The sequence below is a fragment of the Camellia sinensis genome, chromosome 14 (assembly GCF_055761805.1).
Source record: "Camellia sinensis isolate YWXY chromosome 14, ASM5576180v1, whole genome shotgun sequence".
Classification (NCBI taxonomy): Eukaryota; Viridiplantae; Streptophyta; class Magnoliopsida; order Ericales; family Theaceae; genus Camellia; species Camellia sinensis.
The window spans coordinates 1,583,886-1,597,886 of record NC_138974.1 but is presented as its reverse complement, the minus strand read 5'-3'; the positions used below and the strand labels follow the sequence as shown (position 1 = coordinate 1,597,886).

The window sequence follows — 14,001 nt, the reverse complement described above, 5'->3', positions numbered from 1 at the left end:
TAAAAGGAAATAATCAGATTAATAATCATGACATTTAAGAGAAAACAACGAAATTAATAGCATGACAATATAACAACCGTTAAAATAATTTTAACAATTTTAATAATTTAGGTGACACTCAAAATCTCACCAAAGAGATTTACTTACCAATCACTAAGCAATGACTACATTTTGAAAACCCCCCTTGGTTAAATATTCAACAGTTATCAACTGTAACAACTAAGGATGTCCACACCCAATGTTACATACCAAAGCAGTGATATCCATGGTCTATCCCAAGAGAATGGTTTGCCAGGAGTACGTAACATCCTTGTGTGTAGAGATGGCAATTGGAACCTGACTCGACAGGGACCCGATCCCCTAACCCTGAATTGAGCGGTTATTTCCCGAAAAAAACCCCGACGTGCCAGGGATGGTATTAAAAATTGAATCCTCGATGATATTCGGGCTGGGGACGGGGATACATGTTTCAGCCCCGGACTCAGCAGACCTCGGCCCCGATCTCCGTCCTGTTTGCCCCCAACGTAAAATTACTATTTTGCTCCTGTTTATATATAATATATGTGCGTGTGTAGGGTTTGGCTGAACACTCACTTACACCCAAACACAAAGCTGTCTGTTGGCTAAACACTCATACACAAACATCGCCTCTTGTTCTCTCTCTCACACACGACCCCCACTCCTCACCACCGCTCCTCACGTCAGCTCCTCCTCTCTCCTTCACTGGCGACTTCTCCTCCTCTCCCTCTCACAATATCTCCTCATCTCTCTCTCACGGTATATCCTCTTTTCTCTCTCTCTCTCCCTCCCTGGTTTGGTTGACGGCGGCTCCTCCTTCACCGCCGTTCCTTACCGCAGCTCCTCTTCTCTCGCTCACTAGCTGCTTCTCCTCCTTTCCCTCTCACGGTATCTCCTCCTCCTCTCTCTCTCTCTGATTTTTGCTTTTGTTCTTCAAATCTGAAAATGATGAAGATGAAGATATTGATCTGTTTGTTGACCTGTGTTAGATTTGTTGATGAATGTGTTAGATTTGTTGATTTGTTTGTTGATAAAGATCAAGAAAATGAAAATATGTTGTTGAAAATCTCTCTCTCTCTGATTTGTTGATTTGTTGTTTTGTTGTTGATCTGTTGTAAAATGATGATCTGTTGTAAATGTGTTGATGAAGATCAAGAAAATGAAGATACGAATCAATCTGTTGTTGATAAATATGTTAGATTTGTTGTTGATGAATTCTTGTAAATGTGTCGAGTTGATTTTTTTATTTTTTTTATTTTTTGGCCTGGGAATTTTTGGGGTCGAGAAAACCCGATCCCCGTTAAGGGACAAGGACGGAGGCAGTGATAGGTTCCCCGTCGGGGATCGGGGCTGGGGACGGGGGTATTTCCATAATCAGGGATCGAGGATAGGAAGTGTGATCCCCGGCCCCGCTCCGGCCCGTTGCTATTCCTATCTATCTGCCACATGTATATCCACCCTTATTCTAAAACTGAATACCGATAAGGGTTCAAATAAGTCTCGTGCCATATTAGAGTTTCACGACACAAATTATGTAAAAATTCTCAGAAAAACTAGGACTTATCCTGAACGACTGGTATTAGCCATCAACCGTTAATTTCGTACATCCCATTAATCATTTTAGCTAATAATCACAAATAACTACAAAAATTAAATCACCATAAATGTTATACCATTTTATTACAATTTTCAATAGAAAATATTACACATACACTTTACAATAATCAATCAATATACAAAATTGTGATAAACAGTTTAAATTAAGTCATGGTATGAAATAATAATTTTAGATACTTAAAATGACCCACAACCACACACATGCATGGACTACTAATTTACAAGATCCAATTAAATAGACTAGCACAACACTTATTTTTAGTTTCAATAAATAATTGAGGTGGTAATCTTGGTTCTTTATCATTCTTTCTAGAATTTTCAGAACATAATTTTCGTAGTTAAAATTACAAATAAATTATTTATACGGTTCTAAAATTCATGTAATTATATGGAATATTCAAAAAAACATGTTATGGTCATTTTTCAAAAATAATTTCCTAAAAATAAGTTATAAATAATTCTATAAACTTTTAAGAAATTACGTGACACAGATTCGTCATATTTTCTTAAAATAATTCCACATTTAAATTTATAAATAAATTCCATAATTTAAAAATTGACTATGAAACTATACTTCTCAAATTTCATTTTTTATTTAGAAAATACCAGATTTGGTTTAATGTAGGATTTTTAGTGATTTTTCAAACATGCAGTAAAATCTGTGTAAAATTTCAGATTTAATTAAAATTTCACATAAATTTGTACAAAAATAGAATAATTGATATAAAAATTTCTGGATGAACTAGACATCATTCTTAACAATGTTGTAGAAGAAATCATCTCGAAAGTTTGAGTATAAAATTGTCTAAAAATTCGTACAAAATTCTGGTAGATTAAAGAACCATATGATCAAATCAAATAAAATCTTCAATCATCTATTTAATGTCACAAACTATACATGCAAGCCTAATTCCTAAATCATATCACGATTTTAAGGTACTAATATAAAAATAACCCTCAAATATTTAATATACATATAACAAATTTACATACAACTACAAACAAAATTCTATCTAAAATTTTAGCCATTTTAGCATATGAATACAACCTGAAAATTTAAACAAATAAAAAGAATGAGAAGGTTGATAGGGTTTTCTTACTTAGTAGTAGGATTGAAATGGGGTGGTAAAATAGTAAGAAGAATTCTAGCCTCCTTCCTTCCTAACTCTTTTAATAATTCAATCCTTGTTCATACTCCAATGAGCAATTGTGATTGTTTTGTGGGATTAATTGGATGATCCATGAGCTTAAATTGTGATTAAAGGATTTTCTACTGGCATTTTCTTTCATTTTCTCTTACTTTCGCTCTACTTTCTTAGAAGCCAAACATGGCTTCCACCTAGAAATGATTTGTAATCTACTCTCTCCATTCACTCTTAACATGGATTTGGGTATTTTTTTTTTTATTTTTTTTTCTTTCATGAGAGATGATGTAGATTCTTACTCATTTCTTTGATTTACTTCTTGTTTTATTTCCTTTTTTCTTTTGAATTTCTTCTATGATCATCATAGGATTTCCATGTCTTTGATGATCAAAGAAGTCTATCATTTTATCCTCTCTATGATGTAGATGATAGTTCTTGTTTTGGTTTATTTCTTTATTCATTTTACTTCTATGATCATCACATGATTTGTCTATATCTTTTATGATCAAAGAAGTCACATCTTCTCATGTTTATTCCGTGATGAGAATGGTGGATTTTGGTTATCTTATTTCTTTATTTTCCATCATTTGATTACTTCTATAATCATCATGTAGCGTTCTTGTACTATTTGATGATTGTTAAAGCCAATCTATTTCTCCTTGATTATTTCCATGATAGAAGGGACAGATTACATTATCTTCATCATTTTGCTACACATTCTCACACCCTTTGGTGACTTAGATTGGGATCATTTACTTATGATTATTTGGAAACCTCTATGACCTTGGTGGATTTAATTCTCTCATTTTTCATAATGATTGACGATGAATTCATCATATCTAACTTGTAGTGTTATTTTGAGAGAAGCACTTTGGCTTGTTTCTTTTCCATCATTTTATTCCTTAGCTTCCACTATTTAGTGGCTTCCCCATTTTTTATTTGGTAGCCTTGATTAGTGTAATTAGCTTTCATTATTCTTGTCATTTTATTTTTTTAGTATAAATGCATGTATATTCATTATTCTTCTCTATTTTTTTTTCTCTATCCCTTTTATTTAGAGCTTTCCATATTTTTGGTGTCATGTTTTCTTTACTAATCATTTTCTATGTTTTATATTTATTTTTCATGCACAAGGCTTGGCTCATTCTATTCGTTCTTTCCTTGTCTCTTGTGTGATTACATGACTCACGTATATCATATGCTAGTAGCCAAGTCTTTAGTTGCATTCCATTGTACGTAATTGCATCTAGGATCATGCATGTTTTCTAACTTTTTGTGCTTGGCTTGGTGCGGATGAGTACTAGGTGAGCTTCTTTCATCTTTTGCATCCTGTTTGTGCATGTTTTACTTATTATGTCTAGTATTCTACCACGAGACTATGTGCTTATTTGATATGTCTCCTTGGATGCCTATGGATGGAGGTTATTTTGCTTAAGTTAGGACGACTTTGATTTCTATGCATGTGGACTTATCTTTTCTCTGAGTGGCACATTTTCAAACTTTTTTTTTAAACGCACGAGATTGAAGCATTCCAAAGTAAGCGATTTAGTCTATACTTGCTTGCCTCACATAGTAATTTTAGCATTATTAATCGGAACATGAACATATATTGGTAATGAATCTCATATCGAAAATTAGTAGAGGTTGATTTTTGATTAGGTGAGCGAGGATGGTCAATTCATGACCTTTCCCCCTCATACTTGGGTTCCCGAGTCGAGATACTCTGATTACGACGAACTATGGCTTTTGGCACGAGTCATTAGTTTTCTAATTTTTCCAAAAGATTAGGTGACAACTTTGGTGATGTAGGTTTGCATCAGTAAGCAAAACTAAACCAAAAACCCAACTAATAGGACAAAGAAGATGTCTGAATTGTGGACGTAAAAATACCAAGCTGAGAACCAAACCAAATTGGTCTAACATAGAAAAAAATGTGAATGGAGTTTTCAATGTGCTGAAGGTAAAAAGGACAAAAGATATCTCCCTTCCAACCTCTACTTGAAAGGAGCTCACCAAAAGGAAGACAATAATGGCAGACTGGCCACAAAAAGAATTGTATTTTGAAAGGAATTGAAAGAGACCAGAGTTGGTCCCAAGTAAAATTGGGCCAAATGGTGTGTATAGAGGAGAGTTAAGAACATTAAATCATAAGAAGAAAAAGGAGGGAACAACTCTTGATTCTTGATAATAAGCTAAGCTGATAGTGGAAGTTCACTGAGTGAGAGAAGCCCAGATGAGTTTATCAAGAAATTCAAATTGAGAGAGGGAGGAAGAGAATAAGCAAAGCAATGAAAGGAGGAAAGACGGAATTGATTAGAGACATTCCACTTATGATGCTCCAAAAGAATAAGGTCTTTTACTGAAGTGCTAGCAGGCAGATTAAACACAAACTGAAGTGGAGCTAAATCAAAAATCTGATTTTTGAGAAGGATGGGGGTAGGTGATGGGATTGAATAATCATTCCAAAGAGAACACTGTCCCTACCTACCATTGAAGTCCAGTTGTAAAGTTGCTTCGCCAAAAAGGATACTCTTTCAACTCCAAGAAATAGAGAGAAAAGAGGAAGATTGATAGTATTTGACTTGAAAAATAGAATATGTACACAACAGAAGTCACCAACATTGTTTTTCCATAAGGGCTTGGTTAAATAGTCTCAAGTCTCTTACGCCAACACCGCCTAAGGAATAAGGAAAGCAAATGGAGTCCCAACTCTTCCAATGATGGAATCGATGAAGAGGATCACCAGATCACAAAAAAAAAATAGAAGAAATTTGATTGCAAACATAATGGGGAAAATGATGGATGGACATGTAATATATAAGCATAAAAGAAAGGACTGACTTGATTAGGGTGAGTCGACGAGATTTATTGGGAATGGACATTCAACGTGAGCGCTTATTTTTGAGCCTTGTAAACTATCTCTTGAAATATCTTCTTCCTATGACTCACAATGTCAAGCTCAACACCCAAGTATTTTATAAATTGAAAGGGGGGGGGGGGGGGGGGGGGGGTTTGGAAACAAGACCAGATTTAAGAAAATTAATGACTTCACTTGGCAAAAAACAATGTGTCAAGAATGTGCTTCAGATTTTGGCAACAATAAGGAGTGAATTTGAAGAAAATAAAACTATTGTATGCAAAGAGAAGATGAGAAATTTGGGGAGCTGCCTTGGAAATGTTAATTCCTCCAAGACCACCTTGGTTCAAAGAAAAAATCAACATGGAAGAAAAGATATCAACACATAGCAAAAAAGGATACAGAGAAATTAGATCATCTTGGTGAAGTCCTTGCAGTGGAAAAGTGGGTGTAAGAGTCATTAATAAGAATAGAATAGGAGACTGTAGAGACACATTGCACGATCAACTGAATGCATTTCAAAGGGAACTTGTAGAGACGAAGAACCTGTTCTAAGAAGTCCCAACACACTATCAAAAGCTTTTCTCATATCAAGCTTCAAGGTAGCATAAAAAGTTTTAGTTTGCTTTCTAGTGCAAGCAAAATGTGAGTTCCTGATATTATCAGAGATGATTTGCTGTGGAATAAATCCATTTTGCAAGGGGGAAATGAATGAATAAATTACAAGTTTAAGTCTACTAAGAATATCAATAAGAGTAGGTCTTGTGAAGGAAAAAAATTATATATGTTGCTTAAATTTGACTATAACACAAGAAGGGTTAGAATATTATCAACCGAAAAATGTTAGAAAAATTTGATTACGTGCACTTCCCTAAAGAATTTTCATTTCAAAAAAGAACGGAAAACAAAATTTCAGATTAAAAAAAATTACAATGTACAAATTTAAAAATAATTATTTGAATTAATATTTAAGGTAGCGTTTAGTAACGTTTACGTTTTTGGTTTATGTTTATAAAAAATTTATAAACTGGTTTTTATTTATTTTTAGAAAAACATAAATTACAAACGCGTTTGGTTTGAACAAAATGTTTAAAAAAATTTTAAAAACATAAACTAAAAAATATGTTTGTTCAGGCCTAAAATATTTATATTTATTTTTATTATTTATCACAATAGGATCACACACATTATAATTGAAAAAAAATAATTAAAAAAAAAATTGAAAAAAAAAATTAATTGGAAAAAAAATTAATTGAAAAGAAAATCATTGAAAAAAAAAATGGGGGATGCACCAATAAATCCCAAATTAATAACTTATACACTGTTTAGTCCTAAAAGTTTTCTTATAGACTGAAAGGTCCCATTACAATGTTTCAAACATCAGATTAATGTTTCGAACATTAGATTTCGAACATCAAATTAATGTTTCAAACATTAGATTGATGTGCAAATGGGACTAAATGGAGCATAAGAAAACTTTTAGGACTAAATGGTTCAATTTTTCAGAAACTAGGACTTATGGGTAAATTTTCCAAAAAAAATATCTAAAAAAAATTAATTAAAAAAAACTTATTTGAAAAAAAATGAAAAAAAATTAATTAAAAAAATAATTGAAAAAAAATTTAATTGGGAAAAAATATTTGAAAAAAATATTAATTGAAAAAAAATTATTTAAAAAAAATTAATTGAAAAAAAAATTATATGAAAAAAAAATTATTTGAAAAAAAAAATTGAAAATAAATTATTTGAAAAAAAATTAATTGAAAAAAAATTGAAAATTGAAAACCTAAACTCATTTTTGGAGTATACGTTTTTTCCTGAAATTTATAAACTGAGACAACCATTTATAAATCAAAAATATTATCAAACAAGTTTTTATGATAGTTTTTTAAGTTTTTGTAAATAAAAACTGAAAACTAAAAACGGAATAGTTACCAAACAGGCGCCAGAGTTCTGTTGACATTCTCCAACAAGTACCTCTTAACTACATACCCAAAAGATTTTCTTTTTCTTTTTCTTTTTTTCCTCACAAGCTCTGTAACTTCGGCAACTGTAAAGCCAACTTCCCGCTCAAAAGGGAATCAATCTCTAAAACACAACCAGAGTTCTGTTGACTTGGATATCTATTGATGATATTTTTTCATCTGAGAAAAAGGAAAAGACAGTGGAGAGGAAAAAGTTGAAGCAGCCTGATGATCATGATCCCCTAAAGGAGTAGAGTCAATGTGCTACCCATTTGAGAAACAAATCAGCATGCATTACCCCAGAACCTTAAGACACAAACAATCCAAACAGATCTAGCAATGAAATGCATACCAAATGCATGTTGTCACTAGCGCAGGAAATGAAACAAGATAATTTTTTTAGAGATAAATGGTTGTAATTAATGGCCTAAAATGCTTTTAGAAAAAATGCAGTGATTTCTTACTATTTTGAGATGGCTAGATTTCCTTACACAATTTGTCATGTCCCATAAACAATGTACTGCTGCAATTACACAGTCAATTCTACAAGATTTAAAAACAAAAACCTAGTACCATACTAATGATCAGCCTCTGGAGCTTGAGCACTCATGTTGAAACTATCAAAACCTCCACTTGTAGGTGGCGTTGAATTAGCCGCCTGATACATAGCCGGGGTAACCATTGAGGTGGAAACACTAGCAGGAGTCATAGTGGTCCCTGGAACTGCTGATGGAGCACCCATTGGTGGAGGCCTTGGGAGGTTGGTAATTTGACCAGGCAAAGCAGCAGCAGCAGCAGGTGGCCCCACCATTGGTGGCATCACTGGTGCAGACATATAACCTGATAACATAAACAGTGATCAGATACAGAATATCCTTAGGGAAACAGGATAGATAATACATTGGGGCCGTTTGGTGCCACTCTACAGAACAGTGAATGAGATTTTCACCTCATTGGCTCCTTGTTCAATTCTTTCTAAGTCATTGGATCCTTTTCCACATTTGAGAATCTCCTCCTTTCTTCCACTCTGTCCCAAAGAGCAACTAGGACCAATTTAGTCACGTTTTCATGTTCCAATTGAACACTTCCCATTTTTCTTTTTGATTCTTCTCGAAGGAGAAGATTATTCTCGTTACCACAGCTCATGGAGCTGCTTATAGCTTTTTCTATTTTGGAAATAGGAGCCATGGTGTTTGGTACAGCTTTTGTTTATAGCTTTTAAGGTAGAAGTAGCTCAAATAAGCTAAAAAAATTGATTACCAGGACGCAGGGGAGAGGTTTTTAGCTTCTATTTTCTTATTATCAACTTTCAACTAAGTAGAAGTTGTGCACCAAACAGCCCCATTAAATGGAGAGCCCCAGAAGTTCACCTAGGAATGCCATCACAAAGTGGGGGGGGGGGATGGGTGGGAAAACTACAGTTGTCAAAATTATACACAGCACGTTTCTCACTATTGAGGGAAGGCAATCCAATGTATCTATTAAGGTTGCCTTTGAATTTATAGATTTGAAATGAAAAGATTAGGCATCAATAATTTGAGGAGTATAGTCTTCAATTCAGTGTAATGTTTTATATTTAGACATTAAGAATGGATTTAAAAGGCTTTATATTGATGAATTTCAAATAATTTACTGAAAATAATTATTTAAAATCCTTTCATAAAAAATTCTACCTGTACAAGAATCTTAATAAAATACATGTCCCATACCTTTATTCAATCATCCACTTCAGAGTTATCAATCTACCTTCAATAGCCAATCTTCTTATAATTTTATAAAATTCAACTAAAATTCCTTTATTTGAAATCCACTTATCCAAAGCGAACTTAAGAAGATAGTGTGCTTTTTCATCTAAATAAATACCCTTGGTACAAAACCACTGAATGATAACAGTAATTAGAATCTATGCAAGAAAGACATTTTAGTTTTCTGCTACTGCATAAAATGACTTGTAATTCTAACTAGGAATTTCATGAAACCCAAACAAAACTATATGGCTAGTCCTAAACATAATGTTTCACTAATGTTGATCAACAGTCCAAACCATATTACATTGCTAGGCTCCCAGCATGCGAGTGTTGTAAACAATGAAAATGACTGAACTATAAGCATACCACTGGTAGTACAATTAAGTATCACAAAAATCTGAGGAAAATGCATAGACAAAAAGACCCTGCACACACCAAAGTACTAGCAAGAAATTTATATAGGTGTCAAGGAATAAGTACACACAGATACGTATATAAATATGTTCATGGTTGGACCTAAACAAATGGTCCGATCCCTGACATAAATATTCACCTGAAGAGTAAATCCACACCATGAACACGGCAATACCCTTACATGCCAGCCTAGTCTACAGTGAAAATAAATTATAAGCACGCAGGTAGTGATGAAATTAAATACCAACAAATTTGCGGGTTTAGATGCAAATTTTTTTTTGCAAATGCATCCACACACAAGTCACTGCATCCACCAATAATTAGGACAAAATTAACACATAAGTTGGGTGTCAATGAAGAAGTGTTAAACACACATCCTACCTGGAAGTGGTCTTGGCAAGACTGGTGGCCTAGCTCCAGGGATTAATGGTGAATTGACAGGTAACTGGGTGTTCCCTGCCATTGGCATCATTGGAGTGGGAAGAATAGGCACACGGGGCCTCAGTGCATTGTAAGCAGCACCAACTTGCTGGTATGCAGTAGTTTGCCCAAGATGTTCCTGGATCTTTTGGTGGATCAAACTTTGATTTTGTTGCGCCTCAAATTGCTGATAATAGGTTCTGACATTTGCCTTTATAGATTAAATGTGTAAGAAACATAATGATGTGATCTACACTTCTAAGAAAAAATAGACATGTGCCTATACAATAATACCTTATGTTTGTACCCTGCATTGTGCTGCTCTCTGACAGAAGGCTGAAATCATAAAAAAAGAGATAGTAATACATATAGAACTCAAAAATTACTATCCAATTACGGTTGCAGAAGGAAAAAGAACGGGAGGGAGATATATTTCAAACTCGACAAACAACCAAGGCCTTGAAGCCCAAGTATTACACAGGAAAACCTCAAGGCTAGGGTCTTCTTTTTTTTTTCTAGAAAATGTATGCTGTAATAATATTGTTGTCATCAGTTAACATAACTTGTTGGGTCTGGTGAGCAGTTCCCAGACAACAATGCTACCTTTGATAGATAACCAATGTTTTGGGAGGGTTAAAAATCTATCCCACATCGTTCATAATCTAATTAGAAAAGAGATAGTGTAAAGTTTAAATATTGGTAGTAGTATAATTGTAAACTTATCCCACATCGTTTAAAAGCAACGCAAAATGTCTGAATATAAGGGGTGATTGAGATATCTAATAATTGCCAAGCTAAGTAGCGTTAGCTTACGACTCAAGCGAGGGCACCAAAGTGGTTGGATGATGGTAAAGTTGATAGTTGGCTTCAACGCTTGAACTCAGGCTAGACCAGTGAACCTGTAGGTTCTAGCTAGCTTAGTTGAACTTAGGCTAAAACGATTAAACCACTAGGTTCTAGCTAGCTTGGTTGAACTCAGGCTAGACCGAGTAAACCTCTAGGTTCTAGCTAGCTTAGTTGAACCCTGTAGGTTGTGGCCAGCTTAGTTGAACTCAAGCTAGACCAGTGAACCTGTGAGTTGTGCTCGGCCTAGTTGAACTTAGGCTAGATAGTGAACCTGTAGGTTCTCTGGCTATAGCTTTAGTTTAAGTCATTGGACAACCACTTCTTTTTTCTTTCTTTTTTTTGTAATAGAAAATTAAAAAAAAATTATATTGTGATTATCAAGGACGGGCTTTTATTTTTCATGTATAAAATAAATAAATTGGTGTTGCTATGATCATGGACGGATCTTGAAAATTTGAAAATCTAAATATATACTTTCGCACCCTGTGGATCAGTCCTTGGTGATGATTACAAAACATAAAAATGATAATTTTTCTATTTCAATCAATAACATTTGGTGGGTTTGGCAACTAACCAAAAAAACTCTTTCTCTTTTTCTTTTTCTTTTGAATATTATATTTTTTAAATTTGTGTTAAAGATTTTACATTTTTTGTGCATCGAGTGTAGAATGATCTAAAAACATCACCAACTTATTTTCACTTTTATTTTTAATGAATTGCTTTTCATTTTTTTATAACTTATTTGGTCCATGTAGTCAACTAGACTCTAAAACGCAAAGTTTTTTGAAATTTTTTGAAAAAAGTTCATTAAAAATGAATCCCAGATCCACTAAATTTTCTAATTAGAAAAGGGATAGTGTAGAGTTTAAACACTGGTTGTAGTAGAATCATAACTCAATCCCACATCGTTCATAATCTCATTAGAAAAGAGATAGTGTAAAATTTCAACATTGGTAGTAGCAAAATCGTGAACCTCTCGCACATTGTTTAAAAACAACCCATAATGTTTGAATATAAGGTGTGATTGAGACATCTAATATTTGCCGAGCTGAGTAGCGTTAGCTGGTGACTTAAGCGAGTGCACCAAGGTGGTTGGATGATGGTAATGTTGAAAGGTGGGTTCGACGCTTGAACTCTGGGTAGACCAGTGAACGTGTTCGTTTTGGCTAGCCCAGGGTTTTTTTTGTTACATGTATACAATAAAAAATTAATATTGTGATGACCAAGGATGGATTTTTTTCATGTATAAAATAAATAAATTAATATCGTTATGATCAAGGATGGATCCCCGAAATTTGAAAATCTAAATATACTATCCCACTCTTTGGATCTATCCTTGGTGATGATGTTCAACATAAAAATAATGGTTTTTTTCTATTTCAATCAATAAAATTTGGTGGCTTTTGGCAAACCAACTAAAAACTCTATCTTTTTTTTTTTTTTGAATGTTATTATTATTTTTTTAATATGCCTCTAAAATTTTACATTTTTTGTGTATCTAGTGCAGAATGATCTAAAAACATCACCAACTTATTTTCACTTTTTTTTAGTCAATTATTTTCCATTTTAATTTTATAACTTATTTGGTCTACACAATCGAGTAGATGCTAAAATGCAAAGTTTTTTAATTTTATTTTTAAAAACCTCTAGTACAAATGAAAAAAAAAAAAATCCAAATACTTACCCCAGTTCCACTAAATTTTCTTTACGAAAAATTACAACTCAATAGTATTTTGAAAAACTAATTACAAATTTTTAAATTTACCACTCTAATGTGGTTTTTTTTTCCTACACTTGCATTACTACCTACCTTTAAAATAATTCAAAATATATTCCAAGCAAAATAAACATTTAAAAGCTTTGAGCAGAGAGGATTTGGTGATGGTGGCGGTTGATGGTGGTTACGGGAGAGAAGGAAACATAATCTCATTAGAAAATAGATAGTGTAAAGTTTAAATATTGGTAGTAGTATAATTGTAAACTTATTAACAACCTAAAATAAAAAATAAAAAATAAAGAAAAAGAAAAACCTGTTCATTTTCTTTTCATTTTTCTAACCCAACCATACAAAAGAAAAGAATTTAGCACCTTTCACTTCATTTTTTTTCTTTCTCTTTTCCTTTCCCACCGCAAATTCAAGATTCAAACATATTGAAAAAATACAAATAAAAATAAAAAAGGAATTCGTAAAAGGCCACCTTGCAGCTTGGCAATAAAGTTTTTGTTGAGTTTGAAGTCTTATTTGAAGTTTGGCTATCCGCTTTCCAATAAATTTTTTTGAAGTTTGGATATCAGCCTCCCAATAAAACTAATTAATTTGGATGGGAACCCGGCAGTTCCTATTGATTAGCCACGTCTACTCCATTATCACAATGCATTCTAAGACTGAAATGACCTGAAGGAAATTTGTTAATAAGAACAAAATGTGCAGCCATAATGGTTATAAAATACCATGTCACTTATCAGCCATTTCAATCTATTATGATTTGATTCTAGCAGCTACGTTGTAAATACTTTAACAATCAAGACGTCATTTTTCACATTTGATATACCTACTTCAGCACATTATTTTGCAAAGTAATTTAGTGCTTGAAAAATGGAACCACACCACATAAGGGATTTGAAGCAATTTTACTTAAACAAAAAGACAATGTGACATAAGTATGTAACATAACCACGTGGTATATAAACACATTAACAAACTATGGTATAAGAATTAGTCATGTTGAGTGAAGGATTAGATTTCTTAACAGAGAAAGGAAAGGGAGAGAGGGGATGGCGGTTGGTCCTTGTAGGTGGGGAAGACAAAAGACGGTTCGGTGATGGTGGCGGACGATGGAGGCTACTACGGAAGAGAAGGAAACATAATCTCATTAGAAAAAAGATAGTGTAAAGTTTAAATATTGGTAGTAGTAGAATCGTAAATCTATCCCACATCGTTCATAATCTAATTAGAAGAGAGATAGTGTAAA

The 14,001-nt window shown here is 33.4% G+C and overlaps 1 protein-coding gene across 1 annotated transcript in view; it reads right to left on the bottom strand.

The window, feature by feature from the left end:
- Nucleotides 1-8,119: 8,119 nt before the first annotated feature.
- The window catches only part of LOC114273153 (U1 small nuclear ribonucleoprotein C-like), a 33,742-nt gene continuing 27,860 nt past the window's right edge, over nucleotides 8,120-14,001 (bottom strand). Inside the window, exons 4-6 of the mRNA XM_082906847.1 lie at nucleotides 10,478-10,519; nucleotides 10,145-10,394; nucleotides 8,120-8,441 (exon numbers count right to left, since the gene is read on the bottom strand). Coding sequence (XP_082762973.1) covers nucleotides 8,179-8,441; nucleotides 10,145-10,394; nucleotides 10,478-10,519 — 555 coding nt within the window. The 3' untranslated portion in view covers nucleotides 8,120-8,178. The remainder of the gene's footprint in view (nucleotides 8,442-10,144; nucleotides 10,395-10,477; nucleotides 10,520-14,001) is intronic.